The 21975-nt window shown below is 37.5% G+C and overlaps 1 protein-coding gene across 6 annotated transcripts in view; it reads right to left on the bottom strand.

Moving 5' to 3' along the window:
- The window catches only part of PCNX1 (pecanex 1), an 85970-nt gene that overhangs the window by 34330 nt on the left and 29665 nt on the right, over positions 1 to 21975 (bottom strand). For 4 of the 6 annotated variants that reach the window (XM_035539512.2, XM_050710965.1, XM_050710967.1 and 1 more), the window contains 4 exons: positions 5807 to 5897; positions 4014 to 4071; positions 1686 to 1903; positions 462 to 615 (listed from right to left, as the gene is read on the bottom strand). In XM_035539512.2, the coding sequence (XP_035395405.1) occupies positions 462 to 615; positions 1686 to 1903; positions 4014 to 4071; positions 5807 to 5897 (521 nt within the window). Of the gene's footprint in view, positions 1 to 461; positions 616 to 1685; positions 1904 to 4013; positions 4072 to 5806; positions 5898 to 12964; positions 13150 to 18003; positions 18137 to 21975 lie in introns of all 6 variants that reach the window. The other 2 variants (XM_035539516.2, XM_050710964.1) reach the window with 2 other exon arrangements.

Raw genomic sequence — 21975 nt, 5'->3', positions numbered from 1 at the left:
ACAGCTTTAGAAATATCGTTTCTTTCTTTCTAACTTACTTATGCAACTCTTAACAGTACTTAATAAAAATGCCAAATAACTAAAATTCTGATTAAAAACATGCTTAGATGCAATTGCTTAATGTGAATGCATTGAGGTGTACCCACTAAAAAGAAGAATGTACACACTAAAGCTTCAAGTTCAGCTTGCAGACTGTTTTTAACCAACAAGATTCTGTTCTTCTTTGGGAAAAAAAGTGCATGAGAACAACAAATAAAAGGCTGTTTAACAAACACATGAAGAACTATTCTAGTAAAATGACTGTGAGACTATCCATCAAACTGTCCATGTAGCTGAAATTTGCTCATTTGTTTTTAAAACAATAAACAAATAGGTTTTTACCTAAAGCTCCAGCTAGCCTGCAACACCCAACCTAGATTATTTCTACTGTTTTTAGAAAGCGAAGATAGAAATTAAAATACCTTCAACAGTGAGTACTGACAACTGGCTATTACCAGGCAGAACTGGAAGACCCAAATATCCTTGAAAAAGCCCTCAATAAGAAGTACAGAGCCCAGAAATGCAACTAGAATAGCCAGGATGACAGCTAACACGTTTTCAAGGATCTCACGATTCCTGTTTTAGAGGGAGGGAAAAAAAAGAAGCATTAAAACCTAACTATGTTTAGAAAAAGGTGCAAGAGAACAGCTAAGGTCAGAATTTAAGAAGTGATACGCTGCTGTTAGCAAAGTAGTTACGAGTAGGTTTGAACATAGACTACATGAGCACACTTTTAGGCAAAGCTAGGAGGTACCAGGATTTCCAATGTTATCTGACAGCAATTACTTTCTTACAGAATTAACCTTTAAAAAGCAGAATATAACTTTAGCAGATTACTTTAGAAATAATTTAAACAATCAGAAGAAGCATGGTCTGTAAAATCTGCATTCAAGCCCCACAAAGGATGACTACTAGCCCATCCCTCACATACATAGACAGTAAAAATACATACATGATACCTCAGCAAAGTTACAGTATTTTCAGTTCCTACATTATGAAGTCATGAATAACAAACTATATATATAAGCTATATGAAGTGGGGAAAAAAAGAATTCCATACAGCATTGATAGTACTGAATAAAAAAATTAATTATTTCTGCTGGGACAGAATTACTACTGCATTGATCACCTCAAGGAAGGTCATTTCCAAAATTTGAATATTCAATACACTCCAAAAGCTGATAACTGGAGGGCCATGTTGATTTTATTCCACTAGGTAAACAGGGCAGTGATAATAGGTTACAGTATTATATGACCCTCTGGAAAAATGCTTTGAAACAGTAAATAAGTTTTCATCTACTTGCTGAAACAATACAAGTGAATGCCAGTTTCTAGCACCTTTCAGTTAGTTTTTGGAGAAACATCCTCCAGCATTAAACATCGGTCAAAAAATGAATGATGTGTTACTAAAAATGTCATTGTCCAACTCACACAAAGTGAGGGGGCTTTTTTTTTTTTTTTTCTTTTTAGCATTGCTGGAGAAAGAGGGAGAATAGCTTTTGTTATTTTAGAAAAAAAATGTATTTTGTATTGTTCTTCCATCTTTCAGAGTACAGTGAAGTATGATTCTCTAATGAGAGCTCACAGTTCAGTTACCATTTTTTAATCTTTACTTTCTGAAGGCTAGTAACATACAAGGATCTCACCTATCAAATAAAGCCAGAAGAGTTAATCTATCAAAATTTACGCTAATCCAAAGTTTAGGCAGTATCCAAAACCGATAGTACTGCTTGACTTTTTGAGCTGCTTCCTCTTGAGGTTGCATGTGGTCCTGAAGGTCAGGGCTCAAGTCAATATCTTGCTGCTCCAGCAGATCTGTATCTATGGTTAGCAGCCTGTTCAACCTGATCTGGGGAAGAGAAAGCTAAAAGAAAGTCAGGATTAACAAAATCTTGTTTTTATTGTATAACTGTATTCTACTAAATATTGCTTTGAAGAAATTTCTAGAATTATTTAGCCTCAGTTTTAAGAAGTTATGTTAAACACTATCAAATCTGTGGTTTCTACTTACTTTTCCTGTCCTCATTATGGCAAGTGAATAGCAATAGCAGCAATAGTTTGCATACAACACAACAGCGGCATTTGCATATGCCTTATTTCAACTGAAGTAAGGACTAAGCACATTATCCCATTTACTCTAAAAACTCCAAATCTGAAGACAAGTAAACTGATACAGAAGCAGGAATAATGCATAAGAACAAAAATCTGAATTAAAATAAATTATTGCCCATTTCTTATAGTCACCTAATCTGCATGCACATCCATGCTGAATGGTTGGTTTTGCATGACAAAGCCACATATGCATGCATTGGTAGACAAACTTCAACTCGTTGAGTTTAGAATATACTGAAACACACAGAAGTTTTTCCCTAACTAGTCCAGTACTATTTATGATTGAGTACAGTTTCTCAGGTATTCTGTAGTCTGTTACTCCAGAGTTCTCTGAAATTCACAGTAGTACTAACCACCATACAGGACATTTAAGGAGAGTACTCAGTTAAAAAAATTAGTATGGTGTGCATGTATGTGCTGTCTAACCCTTTTATACATCTCATTAACAGGCCAAGAAACTACTTAATGCAATGACCTTTATTCTTAAGGAGTACTATAATTAAAACATCACAATGAAAAGTTGTCATGATTTTTAAAGCAAAGAGTAAAATTTAAATACTCATGTCATATTTTAAGTGTCAAAATTATACCATTATATATTTTATGATCATCTTAAACATTTTCATTTTTGAAGCTTTTTTCATAACTCCTTAAAGCAATGTACTATAACTATGCTCACCCTGATTTCTTTCCTAGAAAAATACTAATAAAAAACAAGCAGGAACACTCACTTTCTACAGGCATTTAAAAAAATACAAGCCACACCATTTAAGATGAGCTGTGTCAAAAAGCAGGTGCTTTTTTCACAACTTTTTAATTTTAAAAGCCTCATTTCTTAAATGGCAGAATCACTCTAACAGGACATTTCTCACACTAGCAATAAATTTAGGAAGTTCCCCTTTAAGCATATGGGCTAAGATTTTTAGAGTATCATGAATTTACCTTATACAGAATCCGCCCCCCCCCCCCCCCCCCATCTTCCCTCCCCAAATGGAACCACATTGCCAAACCAACAGGTACACATTGGGGGCTGGAAATCAAAGTTCTGGCAGGCACTAGGTGAAGACATTCTTGATCAAAAGCATGGTCAGGCAAATGGAAGTTTCTCATTCTTCTGAGAAATACTAAAAAATTTCATCTTCCCTCTTGACTAGGTTATTAGATACTTCCACATACTTCACTTTAACTTCCTAATCTAAGAATCATAACCTTAAGAATCATGACCATTTGCAATGTTTTCGTGACAGAGCAGTAGCACACTTCAAGCACATATACATCTGGACTCAGCAACAATATAAAAGGTTGACATCACCAAACTAATAACTTTCTAAAGCTACTTGCAGTATGAAACAGTGTAAGCCTCCGCCTTTTTTCTCCCGATCACTCCTTCTATTAGAATTAAACTTTGTACCACAGATTCCAGTGGCAAATGTCTAAACTCCATTCAGGGAAATTGCTAATGTTTCCTTCATTCAGAACACAAACACAAAGTTTATTCTTTCCACGACCTGCATATCTTAGCAGTGCACAGAAATACAACTCCATCCACGTTGTCCAGCAATCTCCAGAAACCATGATAAAGTATCTCAGAATATTCAATTTCCACGTGATTTAGATTCAAATTACCATGCTTTAGATCAGAAGAAACAATCTCTGTTTAAATTTAAAACTACCATCCAGAAAGATGAATTTGCATGTATATACGAAGACAGCAAAACAGTAACAGTTTATCTCATTGAAATCCAGGCAAAAACCCTTCTTAAGAACAAAGAGCTACTACATACAATGATTAATCAGTGATATATAGAACTGGAAAGTCTTCTGATTTTTGGCATGCTTAAAAATAGATAAGAAAAACTTACTAGATCATGTGGGTAAAAGCGAACTGAGGTAGAACTCGATACGTGAGAGTCCGTGTCACTATAAGAACAGGGGGAAAGACTTCATATTATAAAACTACATTTGATTTCAAAAGGCCACTAATTTACTAGTCTCCTAAACTAATTTTGACCACTTGCAAATTTTAGCAAAATGTGTTCCTCTTTTTCCTTAGAACACATGTATTTTAAATACACGTATCCAGTTTGTAAAGGCCTAACACACAACCAAGAAAGAAAATAAACCTTGATAACGGCCTTGTGTACTGGGATAAAGTTTGTAGCTATAGATCAGAATACTTTTATGCTTGGTATAACTTACTGAACACGTGATTTGACCAGGTAGTCCATTAGTTGTCTACACGGATTATCATGATGGAAATTACTCCACTTTAAAGAAACAAAGATGTTTTATAATGTTAGCTACTCATGTGCAAACACGCATCACGTACCTCTAAAGGAGTGAGGTGTCTGCTGTATATTCACAGACAGTTTGTTAATTATGCTCTTTTTACCAAGTCCTAAAACTGCCAAAAATAATACATATTTAACACAAGCATACCAAGTTACTTAAACTTAAATAGCTTTAGAAAAAAAAGAACTTTAAGCAAAAGAAGAATAAAATTACTTTACAACTTCCATTTGTTAATGAGAAGAAATTTTTCTAGTTGTGTAATAGTCCATATCCAACTACTGCTTTTTTCCCCAATTTTGTATAGCTTTTGGCTGTATGTTTTACATATAAATTACATGGCTGTAAGACTGGTATCAAACTTATGCAAGCTTCCTTCAGTTCCTTACCTTAACATAAGATAAAAAGTCTTTGTTAATAATTTTATTTTACTCAAACTCAACTACTCCCTAAAACAGAGATCTGATTATTTGGATGTGAACAGTTTGTTCCTTCCATTAGCACGTACAGCTTCATAACAGCAGCCATCAGCAAAGCCATTGCATCTGGAACATGCAAGCAGCAGAGGCAGGCATTGGCAGCTTTGTGCAAGGAATACAGAACTTTGAGGAAAAAGTTCCACTCTACAGGAAGCACTTGCACACTTTCACAGGAAAGATTTGAAGACGGGAGCTTTGAAATCCATTACTCCTTAAATCTGATAGCTATTCCACCTACATGTGGTAGGAGTTTTTAAACATTCAGCATGATGCAATAGTTTCAGAGCAGTTCTAGATAGTAAAGCAGATTTTGAAGGGAATGCTTTGGCTTGTTTTTTCCTCCTTCTGCCTCCTGTCCCTACAGAGAAAGGAAGCGTATCTTTCCAAGAGCAGATGAACTTTCCAGTACATAGCTGGCTATTTCAACTGTAAATCAAATTTTAACCACAGGCATGTTAAGACTTCCCTGTATTGTTTCATGCCATCTATGAACTCAAGAACAAATTTATCAGTTTACATTTGCTTCACAATTGGAAGTTCACTTTTAAATAAGTTAATAGCTCCCTACTTTCCACAAACCTAGGATAAATTCTTTAAGGAAGACTCCCATTAAGCCAATCAAAAATGCATTTGTCAAATTCTCAGTTTGGACATTTACTGCTGAAACTAATATTAATCTTCATTTTCCAGGATTTGCTTAAGTGGAGAAGATTATTTATGCAATTACTGTCATCTTCTACTAAAAATCACTTAGGTTTCAAAAGGAAAAATACATGGAAAACTCTTTTTTTTTTCTGGTAGTTCATACTAAATAACCTTTTAAAATTAAAAAAAGATTTTGTTACAGTAAGACAAGAATCACCACTCTTGACTGGCTTCACACACACCAGATGTTAGATGCTCTTCTTGCAGCTGGCTCAAAGTTCACAAGTGACATGTCGCAGCCCCCTGTCTCGTAGAGCGTAGAACTGAACTTACCTATTAAAGAAAAGGTCAAGAACAGGTCAAAATTTCATGGCGTTTAATCCCACTAGCAGTATGTTTCTACACATTAGCTTACTAGAGATCAATTTAGATATTTAAATTTATATCAATGTCAGAATATAAAATGTGGTAACACATGAATGTGTCACCAGTGCAGACAAGATGTTAGCTACTCAGACTTTTTTCACACAATTTTACATGACATATTACACAGTAAACTGCAATAGTTGAATTCAACTAAGAGTTCATATTTACAAGATGTCACCGTTAATGCATCAGAAATGCAATGTAAGCTCCTCCTCTCCACCCCTCCTTAGAGGATAAGCAGAAAAACAACTTGCCGTGATCACTGCCTTCACCCCACCCCCCACCCCCACCCCAGGAGAACAATCAGTGAATCAGCATTTAGGAATCATTGCATTTAACTGCAGCAGAGATTCCTCAAGTGTCCAAATTAAAATTCTTTTGAGGTACATGTCTATTCGGAAAGAAACACAAAGGGAGGAAAAAAGTGACCAGGCATGCTTCATTAGTTATACCTCTAGAAAAATATTTTAAAAAAAAAAAAAAAAGGAGTGACAGGCAGAGATTTATTCTGAAAACCAGAAGCAAACACTTTAGTGTAAGATCAGAAGACTGTGAACTAACTACAGAGATAAACCATTATGGTTAATGGAGTTCCAGAAACTGTAAGTTTCCTAAAGTCATTAAAAGCTTTTTGAAGGAACCACATCAAGTCTACTCCTAAATATACAATTAACAAAGAAGTACCCTGTGATTATAATTCAAACCTTACTCACAATATGATGTTTTTACAGTGCCCTTCTCTCCACAACAGTCTGATCATAGAGATAAGCACTGCAATTTCCCCTGAAGGTCAGTTTAATATATTCCAGCTCCGAATGCAGGAAGCTGATTCTGAAGTTGTAATCACCTCATACGTGGTGCCCTGCCAACTTCTTCATCTCTTCCGGCTCAAAAGCCTTCTTCACTCAACTCACAATGCAGAGTGTGCAATATTTTAAGAACTGCTTACACAACACAAAAAAAGAAATCCCACTGCGGAGCATCTGAAGCGAAAACCGTGTACATCTCTCAGCTGCATGTCCTGCAGCCCTTTCCCTTGCTGATACGGGGTAACATGTAGTCCTAGGAGAAATACCTAACAAGCTAGGAGCTTCCAATCTTTCCACTGTCTGTAAGAACACAACCTGCTTCTGTTCAGTGTTGTTTTCTTTATAAAAAAGAAAAAACACTGCTTCCTACTCCAGATTCTCTTCAGATCCACAGACAATTAAGTTCCATATATAGGTGAAACTAAGGAAAAATACTGGCGTATCGAAAACACCTGCACAGTTTTTTTTTCCCTCAGAGGGGGCACTGTAGACCAGCTAGACACATACTGCAGCTGTGCTAAGAAAGAAAAGAAGAAAGAAAAGACCCTTCTGACCCGAGAGCTACCCAGTTCAGCAGTCATGTACAGAACGCAGTAACACAACAGCTCTCCCCCAGTATTTAGTTACATCTGCTACAGATATTTGTGAGGAAACACAAAGTAGAAAATTCATTTGTTAGGGTATTTGGGGGGTTTCTATCTTTGACTAGTTAAGTGTCCTTTGGTTTTTACAGTTGATACTGAAGTTCTACAATTAATCTAGTAGAATACATTAGGAACCTTCCTCCCCACAACTAAAAGCCTCAAAAATACAGGAGGTTTTCTAAATTGTATCACTTAAAAAAACAACCAAACAAAAAACATTCAACAGCAAACAAAGACTTTAGATAACACACTTCAGATTCTAGTCAGGACAAAGTTATACATAAACTATGAGGGAAAAGTCCCTAAAAAAACAATCGCGTCTGGGTTACTTTACATTCTTCATGTTCCTGCACTACTGAATTGAGAGCCTGGAAATTAAATTGATTTCTATAATAATGAAGTGCTGGTCACAGAAACTAGACTGTATTAGTTACAAGACAGAACTTCCCATTCTCTTGAGCTGAGATACTACATCAGGTATATTAGTTTCAGAAGAAGTTTACTGAACTCATGCACATCAAAGGCTTGAGAAAGGCTTCAAACCTTGGAAAGTTTAGCATAAAAAAAAAATCCACATCAGGAAGTATCTATAGTTCCCTCAGACCCAATTCATTTAGTCTATCAAAGTTTACTGCATTTATGTTGCTGATACAAATACTGCAGGGCTGTGGTAGGATAAAACAAAACTGGTTAATAGAGATGTAGCAGATGATTCCAGACAGACAAACAACTCAGTTCTGATAGCTTGCATTACAAACTACAAAACGGACTCAGGTTTGGCCAGACTTGCAATTCACCCTTCTACTAAAACAGACGTCCTAATGAAAGTTGTCTCACTGTCACGGAAAGTGTGGCTCCTCAATAAAACAAAGTTGCCCCCCACCTTTTTTAAAATCAGAAGACACTCCAGAAAAACTGAACTCACCCAAAGCAGATGAGATCACAGAACTACTCAGTGGTGCTGAGGAAGCAAGCCCTACCAAGCCATAAGGTGTGACAGCAGACTGTGACTGAACTCCAAGTCCCATCAGTGGAATAGCTATCATGTTGTGAGGTAACAGCAGTTTCCTCACAGCAATCTCAAACTCTTCCGAGGGATCCCAATGCTCACGAAGTTCACCATGCATGGATATACCAGCATTTGTTAGTCACCCTAGTGATTTCTCTCCCACAGCATTCTCTGAAATATTTTTGATAGCATCACACTGATGCAGCTTAAAGTTCTCTTTTTCTAAGGACTGTAGTTTTATCAAGCTGTGAACAGAGGCAGACAAAGCCATATTTTACAAATAAAGAAATACAGCCAAGGTTTGTACGCTAAACTGAAGTGCTTGTAACTTTTCACCCCCCTTGAAAGGAGAGCTGTGAATTCTTCCCAGCCTAAGCCACCCAAACAATGTTCTGCTTGGAGCACGTTACAAAACTAACAAACCCCAGTCACTGACACTCAGGCACACAACCCTGAAATACACGTTCATTTTGACATGAGGTGAAGAAGAGGTGAATGCACTTCCTTTGAAGCAAGCTTGCTTGTTTCAAAGGACAAAGGTGTCCCACCTCTGAGTCCACAGACAACCACATAACAGTTCACACACTGCACAGACTGACGTTCCCACAGTTACAGGCCTCACTGAAAGCAACAGGCTGGTGAGCGCATGGACAAAGATGAAACCTGGAAGACTTAAGTGGCTCAGCATCTGCCTGAAGTGGTAGTCTGTCTGTTTTCAACATGTTTCCTGGTTTTCCAGCTAATAAATACGGCTGTTTCAAACCTCTCAAACAACTTCTGAATGTTGCTAACAGTATTTGCACATGTTGAAGTCTACATGAGAATCATTAAAATATTGTAATAAATAGCATGCAAATGTTTTTTAAATCCTATTCCTGATGACCAACAAAGCCATCAGAATTTGATTGCTCTGTAGCATGCAAGGAAGTAACATTTTCAGTACTGCAGCTGAAGGTAAATTTTGACCTTTGAAACTTACGAGTTCTCAGTTTGGACATTTCAAAGCAGTTCTTTTTATTCTATATGAAGTTTGTTAAAAGGGTAATTTGTCTATTATGCACAACTCCACAAACTACAACAGGGATATTTTCAACAGGAGCAATGGGAAATGAGTTTTTGCCTTCTACTCATACCTTTGAAAATATTCCCCCATCCATCCCAAATAAATTAAGTCTACTTAATTATAGAATCAGTTTCTCAATACTTTTAAACTGTTTCAATCAAATAATTGGTCAGCATACATATGTATTGTTAGAGGCAGCATGGGAAGTTTTGATCCTCAACAAGACCATCCACCTGCCTTTATAAACTCAAATACTTCAGTAAATCTGAGGTACTATCACCTGCATGTATGTGATACAACCAGAAGAGCCAAACATCACAGTGCAATTCTAGAGTTCTAGATGATTAGATCTCTAATCACAGAAGCAATATACCCAGTAAAGAAAAAGAGAAGACCTAAGAATAATACCTAATAAAATAAGACCTAAGAGAAATAACCTGTTATTTCATCCCAGTTTCAAAAACCGAGCACCTGTTCTAGTAGTTCAGTACTTGGATTACAAAGTACTTCACAAACTCTAACTGCCTTCACTGCAAGGACTCAGAAAATCCCACCCACCACCTGCATGTCTCAAGACTTGGATATTTGTATTGCCACTCTATGCGCTGAAGACTGTCATTTAAGTCATTTTATACATTTTGTTGTGTACTGTACTCATATTACATTAATCATGCCTATAATCATCACATTTCATTTAACACCTTTCCTTTCTGTCCCGCATTCCTCTTACAGTCCACTTTATATTCACTGCTCCACATCAAGCTTTCTTCTCCACTCTTTCTAGTTCCTTCCACTCATGAAGCAACAGCATAATTTGGAAAAAATCTTTCTACTTCAAACCTAGAAGACTAAAAACAGTGCCTCAAAGCATCTTTCCTCACTCAGCACAATACTCAGCAACTTTTAAAGAATGTACAGTCACTACCAGACTGAGTATAACCCAGTAAGGTTCATCCTCCCTAAAATAAGCCAAGAGAATCAAATTACAAGACATTCATCTTTAAAACAAAACAAACGTATATCTTAAGAGATGCAGCTTTACATCAGCACATAAATGGAAAAATGTAGAAGCAGATACTGCATTTGTGGAAAAAAGCAGATGTGTTTACATGACCTGTCTTCCAGATGAGCTGTAATAAAATAAATTATTGTACGTGTTATAGAGAGATGTATTTCTTCATTTACTGTATTTGGCACTTATATTTCCAGTTGCTGCAAATCACATTTGTTTTCCATCTCCTTTCCCAGCCTCCATTTTCAATATTTTTCTGCCCTGGACAGTTCCAATGATTTCCAGTGGAAAAAGAAATTGGTCCTATTGTCTGCATTGCTTTGATTAGCATCAACATATAATTTAAAAAACAGAACAACTCCCCACCCCCCACCTTCCTGCTACCCAACCATACATACAAACTCTTTAAAGAGAAGTAACAGGGTCATCATTGTGAGCTAACTTGGTACAACTGAGAAAAAACAATAGTCTGTAGACTTGAGGGAAATAGAGCAGTAGTTTTATTTCACCCCTGATTAAGGATAAAAGCCATGTACCAGCTATAAAGAAAGATAACCTCCCTCCTTGGCAATCCTGAGGGAAGAACTCAGCATGTGAAAATTTGCCCCATTTTGTCAGCTACTCTGCCCTAATGAAAGCATCCATCACACAAAACATACATTTTGAGGACATTAGTCCATAGTACTGAATTTTTAAAGCCTATTGTAGAAACTGAAGTATTTGATTTTTCTAAAACAAAACCAAATCTTGGCTACAAAAGCTGCCTTCACTCAGTGAAGGTTTCTAAAGAGATGCTTAGAGCTCCAAAACAAGAATAAATTCCTAATACACATCAGATTTTAACCGAGCAGACCCTGCCAGTTTTGTGCCTTACAATGACAATATGCTGCCCTATAATACAGTGCACACAAGATTTCAGAAAAATTCAGCTATGCAGGTTTCCAATGATGACACTGCACTCTATTCCGAGTGGCTTTCCTGAGGGCCTAAATACAACGGTGAATTTCTTAGAGAATTCACTTCAATTTTCACTAAAACATAGTAAGATAAGCACTTAAATAATTCAGACTGAAGAACTTCAAATACAACATTGGCAGCTTTAAGAGCAAGTCTTAACATTAACTTTGAACAGATACAACCAGTATCGCTGAATTTCAGTTGTATTACAATGAATCTTTCATACAACAAGTGTCTCCAAATCAAATAAAGAAACTTGCAGTTTTATGTAGTAAGCTTTCATAGTTCAAAAACGCACACTAAGCCTTGATTTTTCTATCTAGAAGCACTACAACCACAGAATCTGAAACTAAAAACCTGACTATCAGATAAGTAGGTTGTGTGCATTTGCCACATCTGTAGCTAAATTCTACAACCTCTTAGAGGACTTCAGGGTTGTTTTTGCTTATATTAAAATTCTATACCTCCTAGCTACAACATAAAAGAAGAATGGCAACTTGCTAACCAAACTCTTGTTTAAAGGGGTAACAGCCTTGAAACACTTGAAATCTTCCCCGTTAAAGATGACGGCAAATCAATTATCTTTTAGTATCGGGTTACAGTAAGGTTACAGAACAATCGTTTCTCATCAGTTTTGTGATCTAACCTTCCCTTTTATGTTATCACAACTGACAGCTGTTCAACGTACTGCCACTAGTGATCATCAGCTATAAAGATGGCCAATATAGCAATCTGAACAGGAATTCCCTATTAATGCTGAAGTCATAATCAATTCAGGCTACTTACAGGTAAATGCAAAGATTCCTGCCAGGAATTTTCCATATCGGCCCCTGCATCAGCATGTGTCCAATCAGTCACTAACCATAGCCACCTGAACCTCCCTCTCCCTAGCCATTTTATTAACTGCAGAGAAGCTAATAAACAGTTAAGAATATTACATAAAATGGACCATGAAGAATTAAGGGGCACTATAAGGCTCCATGAAACGATAGCATTTGATACAAAAAAGTCCAGATTTTCTTCCCACCTCAATCTCCGAGTTTAAGGTGCACATCCCTCCTTGACATGGCAATTTCTTGTCTGAAGAACAACTAGGCAAGACTCATTTAAAAAAATGGAAAATTAATGATTCCTAGCTACCGCAACGAGCATCCTTTCAGTAACCAGAAGTTGGTATGACTCTGCCCAACTATCAGTGATAATGCAGGAAAACTTATGTATTACACATTATACTGTTCAAATCATGAGAGATCTCACAGCATCGCTACTTGTGCATCCTTAGAATGGTTCCCGTCATGCATTTGTTAAAGTGCCTGGAGATTATGATAGGCAAGGAGTTTGTGAGCAATGCTGCCTTCTATGAAGCACACCTACAGGATTCAGAAACAAAGCTAAGGTTAACTTTTTCCCCGCGTTATTACCGAGATAGCTGCCGTATTAAAAACTTCCATGTCACCAAGGTTACATAAGGCCTGCATACCAAGTCCATCGTGCAAACTGCTACCGCCTACAGCAGATGCAGTGGCATGTGATGCTTCTAAGTGGACACTCCCATTTCTCACCAGCAAGGAGGTGCTAGCGCTGAGCACAGCTGCCTGGGAGGGGGGGCGGGACTGCCCTTTGGCCTGCGTGGAGGGCTGCTGGCCTTGCTGACCATCTTGAAGGCTACGAGAGAACACGGATGGGGGAGACATTACCGGGAAGGAAAGAGAAATAGCTGGAAGCGAAGAAAAACAAGTCTTTTTTAATTTTGAAGAGGAAAAGTTAAAAGTATAGCATTGAGTAGCCATTTATTAGGGTTAAGATAACCCACGAATCCCGTACAACACATTTGGACACGAGTTACACCAGTAGCTACAGAGACGCGGTTCCTTTTCTGCTTCTTGGAAGTGTTATTGATCTTTGTACTTAAGGGTGAGCTGGGGAGATGTTATTCTTACAAGTCTTAGTTTGTGGGTGCAAAAGCAAGCTGCCAGTGGTTGGCCTAACTGCAGGCCAAGATCTCACCTCTACACACAAGTGGCTATTCCTGTCATCTCTCAATACCTGGGTCCTTTTTGCTCATTGAGGTGTGACTGCATCAACTGTTGTGTTTGTTGTTTGTGTCAGAACACCACCTTTCTTGCTACCAGACAATGGCGCAGACCTCATGGACCACAGCTAAACCAGGAGATCCAGATTTATATTTGTTTATATTTAAGTATTTAGAATATGCATACCAATTTATTAATTGGCAAGAGTTTTAGGTCTATTTTAAAGTTATTTTGGCAGTACCAGCCTGACAGCAGCTTTATTACTCAGTACACCTACTACAAAGAAATTCTTCTATACCCAGACTCATACCTACACCAAACAAACAGGGTTTAAAATTCAACTTGTTCTTCACAGAAATGTGTAAGCTTACAGACAGAAATAGACAATGCCTGAAAATGTTAATCCTCTACATAACCTTCACACAGGAAAACTATTTTATAAACCCATTTAACGAAGTTAAATAGTTTGTGTTTGTTTTTTTTTTTAACTGCTTAATATTAAACATGGGGAAAGTCCCTGAATGCAAATGTTATATATATGAAATATATATATGCTTTGCAAGACTAATGTTTTTATTATCCTCCATTTTCTACATTTAAAGAAGTTACATCAGTCATTAGCTGGAGGACACTTGATCAGATTAAGAAAACCTTTTATAAAAGAAGATAAAGAAATGTTAACAATTTATAGAAAATGTATTAGACTACTCCCTTTTGAAATACCATCTTTACCACCAATTGCTTTTAACATGTCCCTGATTACAGTGTGATGTCACAGTTAGAAAGGAAGCCCAAAAAGCAAGACTTTGCTCGGTTCAGGGGGTGTACCTGCCAGGAGAAGAAAAGGCTCTGGGCAGACCTCACAGCAGCCTTTCAGTACTCAAAGAGGGGCTTATTAAAAAAAGACGGAGAGCAACATTTTTTTTTTTTTTTACATGGGCAGTGTAAAAGCATGTAATAGCAATATGACAAGGGGGAACAGTTTTAGACTAAAAGAAACAAGATTCAGATCAGATGTTAGGAAGAAGTTCTTTACTCAGAGTGGTGAGGCACTGGAGCAGGCTGCCCAGAGAGGCTGTGGATGCCCCATCCCAGGGAGCGTTCAAAGCCAGGCTGGGTGGGGCTCCGGGCAACCTGGTCTGGTGGGAGGTGTCCCTGCCCATGGCAGGGGTGGGGGGTGTAAAATTGGGTGATCTTTAAGGTTCCTTCCAACTCAAACCATTCTGTGATTCTATGATCTGATGTTCTAGAAATTATTATGAGCAAGTACATCTACTTTTCAGTTCTTTTGTTAGAGCATCACTGCAAAACAAGAAAATAATTATAAGAATAGGTGTTAAGAAAAGCTCATGCAAAATAAAGCAGACATGCACACAGCTGATGAGGTAAAAAAGTTGCAAGTTATTATCATCATAACATATCTGAATCTGAAGCTTAATTCAGTGCTTCAATGTTGTAGACAAGGCTCCAAGTGAACTACATGGTAACAGAAGCCCTAAGGAAGCTCACAGACTTGCCAGCCTTCATTGTCTCCCTTAAGCATTATCAGCAACACCAAAACAATGCTAACCAATACTTCCTCCCATTAAATAGTAGCTAAGTACCAAAAGATATGTAAGTTGTCCTTTCAGTGGTTATCCATAGCTGTCACAACAAAAACAAGGCAAAGCATTGGCATTAAGATGGCATAAATATGCAGAGAGACATTCTCTGCCTAATTAAAGTTATTTTTAAAATAAAATTTTACTTGATACAGCCACTTAAGTTCTCTTAGCAGACACACATGCATACACCATTAACTACACAGGATGCCAATCCATACATACATTTGAAGTGGCCACAACACTATTGATGTTTAGGGTAATTGGTTGTTTTGTTTCTGCTGTTTTTGTTTGCTTAAGTAACTAGACAAGGTACACATCTAATTTAGCACCGAACTATCAGAATTTACCAGAACAGGTTTTATTTAAGTGTCCATCATTGCCAATCACGATGGCATTATATACCTATGTCTCTTTTACTAAAAAGACTCTCCTTCCACAGAGGAAGCATTTGCAGTAACAGGGGAGGAAAAAATATCAGATGCAAATCAGTCTCTAAGGGGCCATCTCCATGACACCCAATTTGACGCCAGGAGCTAGGAGATTAGATGATCAAAGTTTTGCTGGCAGTAACGAAGAAAGAAATAATCACGGCAACTATAGATTAGTAAACCTATATTAAACTTCTAACGGTATTAGGAAGTCATGTGGTTAGCAATAGCAGCTCACCACTAAGGTATATGCCAGTAAAGTTGTTGTAGTATTTTGAAAGGATTTGGGGTTAAAAATTCTGTGTGCATTTTCCTTCTTCCAGCAACACAAAATTCCCACTGAGTTACCCATATAAAGGAAATTTTTTTTCAGATTGCTCATCTAGAAGTCACAACTGTAAAAAAAAATGCAAGTTTCCAGATACATTTCACAGCTTGCAGGTCAAATAGAACACGTCAAATCTGAAAGCACTTCAGTGTCTGGTCGGCCTAAGACAATTTGGTCTGGTCTATGCCACAGGACAGTCATTTGGTATCACAAACAACACTTTGCACAAAAAGCAACCTCTCTCAGTAGTAGATTCTGGACATATGTTTAAGTATTTTTGATAAACGTGCATCTCTATGCCAGACAGCCAAAGCACAGTTTCTTTATTTAGAAAAAAAGAGCAAATGTAGATAACTGGAATATGCATAGCAGAAACACAAGGCTAGAATATTTGTTTTGCTTTTTCACCAAGTATCTTGTCTGAATAAGAAGTTTTTGTCAAAGTCATTTTTCTCACGGTCTCACACCGACATCCACCTCAAGGATGGGAGCCTCAATGACTGTGCTACCACGCAAACAGGAGGCAGCTCTAAAGCCCAGTTTAAAGCCAAATCCTTTACTTGCTTTCTACCTGTCTAGGAGAAAAAAAACTTGCTGTCTTCTTGCTAATGTACAGTTCTGTAGCTCACATTAGTCTGTATAGCCTCTCATTTGACCAACATACAAAGCTGTAACACCCTCCTCTTAAAGAGAGACAAAACAAGTAAAGTGTATCAAGAGAAAGAGAATGCAAGAGAACAGAAGTGATCTAATAAGAAGTCCAAAAATCCCTCGCTGTGAAGTAATTCACAAGTGTTGAACAAGCTACATTCAGCAAGACTAGAAGCTTAACTAATTTATCTGAAATTACATGATTAACTTCCACCACACTCTGCACTTGCCAGCAAAAACACATTTAGCTCAACACTTGATGTGGAAGAAGCCAAGCCTTTATTTATCAGATTTTAGGAACCATTCTTGCAAACCTCTTGCCCGAGGAAAATCTAAAAACGTGTCTTTGACTATAACAGTTGTGTCATGAAGACACCAAAATTCCTCCCCATCCTCTATTTTAAAGTATTTCCTTCTATCTGAAGAGTTTCTATAGCTTCTTCCAGTTAGGAAAATTACACAAATATTCCTCAAACATAAAAGCAGACTGCTCCTATTGTTAAAAGTTAGTTCAGCATTCAAAGTAGCATTATTAAGAACATACAGCATATGCATGATAAATACGCAGGAATAACCTTAAGAATTACTCTCATATGTATGGCTAAATGCTTCTTTCCTCTACAGGCAACATTCTGCTTGCCAGATTCTCCAGCATCTAGGCAACCCCAGGACTGCAAGACTTAGAAAGCAAGTTTGAAAACAGCTTGAGGTTGCCGTTTCTACTGCTCAAGCTCACAGGCTGAACAAAGAGCTGCTGTGGGTAACATACCAGTGGGCTCAGTATCATTACCAAATGGGCCAGTGAAGGTTACGGACTCCCGAGATGTATGTGTACACTACGTTGTAAGCTTCGCAGCGGCATGCAGCGCCACACAACTAGATTTAATACTGAGCAATGCTGTGCATTCTCTAACAAAGGCATTGGTATTTATTATTTTTCTTTTTTGGGAAAAAGTTGCAGGATGTTCACATAATGGTTTGCATTTATTTTAAATTTGGAGGCTTTACATATACAATTTAGTTCTTTGTTGTTGTTTATTATTTATCTTCATTGAAGTGCTTATCTCTCACTATCTATATACATGAAAAGTGATGCTAGTCCCTAAGGCTTACTCTCTTAAACGAAAGAAAAGCAAAATGAAGAGCGGTGAATAATCTTTTCTTTTTTTTTTTTTTCCTTGCTTGAAAGCTTCTAATGCTTCTGATAAAAACATGGAGTTTGTTAGCATTAGTTCACTTTGTTATTTATCTGAAATCAACTATGACATGTTAGAGACTGGCTATCCTGATCATTTTGAAAATAGTGCCACATATACATGCACAATTCAACAGCCCACAGTGACATGCAGTGACAGCTCAAGGAGGTTATGGTGGGGAAGGAAGTAAAAAGTGCTTTTCTGGCAACACTGGTGGGTGTGAGGAGAAGTGGTCTGCTGCATGCATGCTAAATATGGTGGAACATTTAGATACCCTACCTGAGGGGTGATCCGATGAGCAATGTAGGAGGGGTAGGGTTACTCCCTGCATTGTGCCGGCGTCGTACTGCCTGACGCCTAAATGTGCTGCGTTCACGGCGAAATGTGACAGTCTCCTCGCTGGCTTGTGCTGCTGCATCAAGACAGACTTTAGGTCAAAGAAGAACCCATCCTAGTTATGTACAAAGTAACTTAAGACTCCTTTCTCCCCACTGACCCTCCCCAAGTTAAAGAACTGGCTTGCAACAAGAAAAGTAGCTTATGCACCCACTGTTCAAATAAAGTGCCTGAAGACAGGATCACCAAACACAACTGTTAGTAAAAATTGGTGGGTGCGTGCATGTAGGGTTCTGTAAAATACAGCTAGCTGTTTTGTTTTTCCCAAACCCAAACAACCAGATTTCAAAAAAAGTCCGATATCCCAAGTCTGTTCTATTTACACAGGGCAGGAAGAGAGACTGATCTCACCATTTCCTTCGTTTAACACAATTAAAGGAGAAACTTAAAGGACAACCTAGTAATGTTGTCTATTACCCCTCGCTACAAAATTCTCATCTCAGTTTTATCACTTCTGCCAAACAGGAAGGGCTGAGGTTTACTTTATCACATCTCTTCAGGGGACAATTTGACAAAACGGTGGTCGTCCCCCCAAAAGCATGAAGATATGTGTTGTTCCTTTTACAGCAGTCACACTACAGTTTGGAGGAGCAGGTGTGTAAGAATGAGCAAGAGTATCTTCCATTTAAGGACTGGTGGGTTTGTTTTTCCAACACCTCTCTGCCCAAAAAAAAAAAAAAAAAGATTTGGTCCAGCAGTAAAGTTACACTATAAAAAGAAGAGGATTTACGTATGCAAGGGAGTAATTTTTTGTTTGTTTTGGCAAATACACACACACACACCCCCGACCCGCTTAGGATCGTTAAAGTTCAGGCTAAACAGGATTATCTTCGCAATTCTGGATTTGGACTGCTTCACAGTGTGCCTACAATCTCAAAGTCTTCCTCCTGAACCAAGAAAGCTAATGCTCTGCATTCGAGTTGGTTAGTAGAGAGCTCAGAGGGACGGGTCACAAAGGTTTTGGCAGGCAACTGGAGGAGGAAAACAACCTCACATGAACTGAATTCCAAGGGAAAATTAAAATCTTTAAGAGGAAAATCATAACTTGGTAGACAAAAAGCCTGTTACTAGACTTAGGAAAAACAATGATTATGTCAGGCCAAAACAAAAAGAAAAAACACAGGGAACAAAGAACTTTTTGTGGAAGGGGACCAGAAAAATCACAGGCAGACTATTCCATGTTCACTTAAGCACACTTCAAGTTACAATATATACCTGTCATTAAACTTCCAAAATTTACTAGTAAAGAATCTAACACTAGTCTACAGGGAATAGCAACCTATTACTGCTATGTACTACTGCCACAGCTCAAGCAATAAAGACTGCATGGAGTAAGAGTTTGCTCCTATCCACAAACCACAGGTTATCAATTGAATACTGCATATGAAACTTCAATCTGTAATTTGCTTTAAAAGCAAAGAAGCTACATGAAAAGATTACCTTAAGACCAGTATTAAAGTTACAAGTATTTCATTACCAAAACATCCTTAATTCAATCCTTTCCTGTATTTTCAGGAAAAACACGGGATCGATCAACTTCTCCTCACACCTCCACAACTGGTCTTCCATTCCAAGTATGGGTAGGTAATTACTTTTCAGGGTATTTCAGCAAGAATTCAATAAAAATGAAGTGTTAACCTTTACACTTTATTTTAATATCCAGCCTAATTGCTTCATGACTCTTACATCTGAAGTACTGGAAAAATGAAACACTAAACAAAACAGGATGAAACCTTACTTTTCTTTCTGGTGGATTAAAGCAATGCACAAGAGGCCAGAACTGCCCCCTAATTTCAGATGCCAATTTGTAAAGTTCAGTTTTTCCAGAGCATACATCAGGAAATAAAAACTCATATACTGAAAACAGTTTCTACTGATCCAAAAGCAAGTCCATGCATTTACACAAATCAGCCATGGTTAAGCACCACAGAATAAAGAACAGTGACTGATCTTAACTGAACTGTAAACATCTCAATTACCATTAAGATGGTAACCATCCCCATTACATCTCAATTACCATTTGCAGCTCCTTAGCAAAAGCAGGATTCAACTGCAATTCTTCAAGGCAGCATACTTAACATTGACATCTGTTTTTCTTTTGATATCCTTTAGTCAGTAAACACATCAGCTTCTGCAACAACTCAAGCATAGATTATAGAAACACCAGGGGTCCTTCCTACACAGCTCCAATTCATCACTAAAATTTTCCTCCTGAAGAGAGGTAGACATTAACCTAACTGAGGCAATGCTCTTGGGGGTGGGAGGAAGAAGGAAAAAAATTAAGCATAACAGACGATTTAAAAAAACAAAAAAAATCAAAATTAATCCACTAGGAGATTAAATTTAAACCTGCACAGGCAAACAACTCTGGCATTCACTAGCATTTTTATTTTTTGACTTTAAGCTTTTAAAAATAGGTTTTGGTGTAGCTTTCTACATAATCTGCCAACAAATTTTGGATTTATCTTAAAGGTTCTGTTCAATACACATCTTCTACATACACAACTCATGAATGTAGCTGGTGACATCCCAGATCACTAAGCAAGTTTATTTGTTCTTTTCAAAAGACTGGAGAACTTTTCAGCCCAGGAGCTCTGAGTCTTCTAACAGTATGCAACACCTCAAGAAGCTACATGTTGAGGCCATGACTTAAAAACCAAAAGAAGCCTGCTGAGCAGAAAGGATTACGGTTTGTTTAAAGCGTGGAAGCCACTAAACTAAGCAAACATCTTTTTGGGGGTAAACTAATTCTAAAGAACACATAGTTTACATGTATAATTTTTTTATCCCATGTTAATACAGATTATTTGTGTTTCTACTTGTCTTTAAGGAGGAGGAACAAGCAGTACAGCTGCTCCTGAGCTCAGAAGGATTCAATACAAGTCTCCTAAAATAGCCACTAACATGCTCTAAGGGCTGTTTAATCATGAGGGAAATTGCTTTGTTTTAACATAAGCAATCTTCCTATAATAAAGTAACATGTTTTGATGTTTAAAAAAACTAAATAGTGTATCTCAGTAGGACAGTAGCTTTTTAAATATATCTCTAGGCTACAGCTCATGCTTCTCTGATGTTACCACTTACGGTCATTTATTCTAGATTCCAAGAAGGTAAGACCCAGCATCTATATCACGTAGAAAACTTAGATCTAATAGGGAGAGATAACATAGGTTTTACTTTTCTAACGTAAAAAAAAAAGTTAAGCCTTTCAGCTTACAGAATGTTTCTGAGGTTTATTTTTCTGCTTTATTCTAGTGTTTGTTTTTTTTTTGTTGTTGAAACAAATTTCTTGACTTCACTGAAGTGTAAAGTATGAATTTCTTCTGCATATCACCATTTGTATTTGAGCCGAAAACATTAGCTGTCCTCCAAACTAGGAAAAAAAATAAATCAGATGTGAAGTTCACAAAATGCACATTAGAAACACAAACCTACTTCCCAGAGATCAGTAAGATAAAAGGTGGGGGCCTAATGACAACTTGGTAACAAAATTTAACCCTCCCATGTTTATTCCCAATAAAATAATATCAAGCAAGATCTTGTTTTGATTTTTGTGATAATACAACTGTGTACACGAACACAGACTTATTAAAATCAACACTTGCTCTTTCACTTCAATTCTGATTGGGAAAAAGCCAACCCAGCAGTTACACATACACACTTAAAAGACATGAGGACATCCCTTCATCATTATACATTTGGAGTGATACTTTCCCAATAAAAGGGCAGAAATGTCTTGTGGAGAAAACTCTAGAACACCAAATTATTCGCATCCCTCTGCCAAGTAGCTGGGAATATCTGACTACAGGTTGAACCACCCTGTTTGCGGGCTATACCTTTCCAAAATTTCCTTCT

This window comes from Cygnus atratus, chromosome 5 (genome assembly GCF_013377495.2).
Source record: "Cygnus atratus isolate AKBS03 ecotype Queensland, Australia chromosome 5, CAtr_DNAZoo_HiC_assembly, whole genome shotgun sequence".
In the NCBI taxonomy this organism is placed as follows: domain Eukaryota; kingdom Metazoa; phylum Chordata; class Aves; order Anseriformes; family Anatidae; genus Cygnus; species Cygnus atratus.
This window is presented reverse-complemented; position numbering and strand designations above follow the sequence as displayed.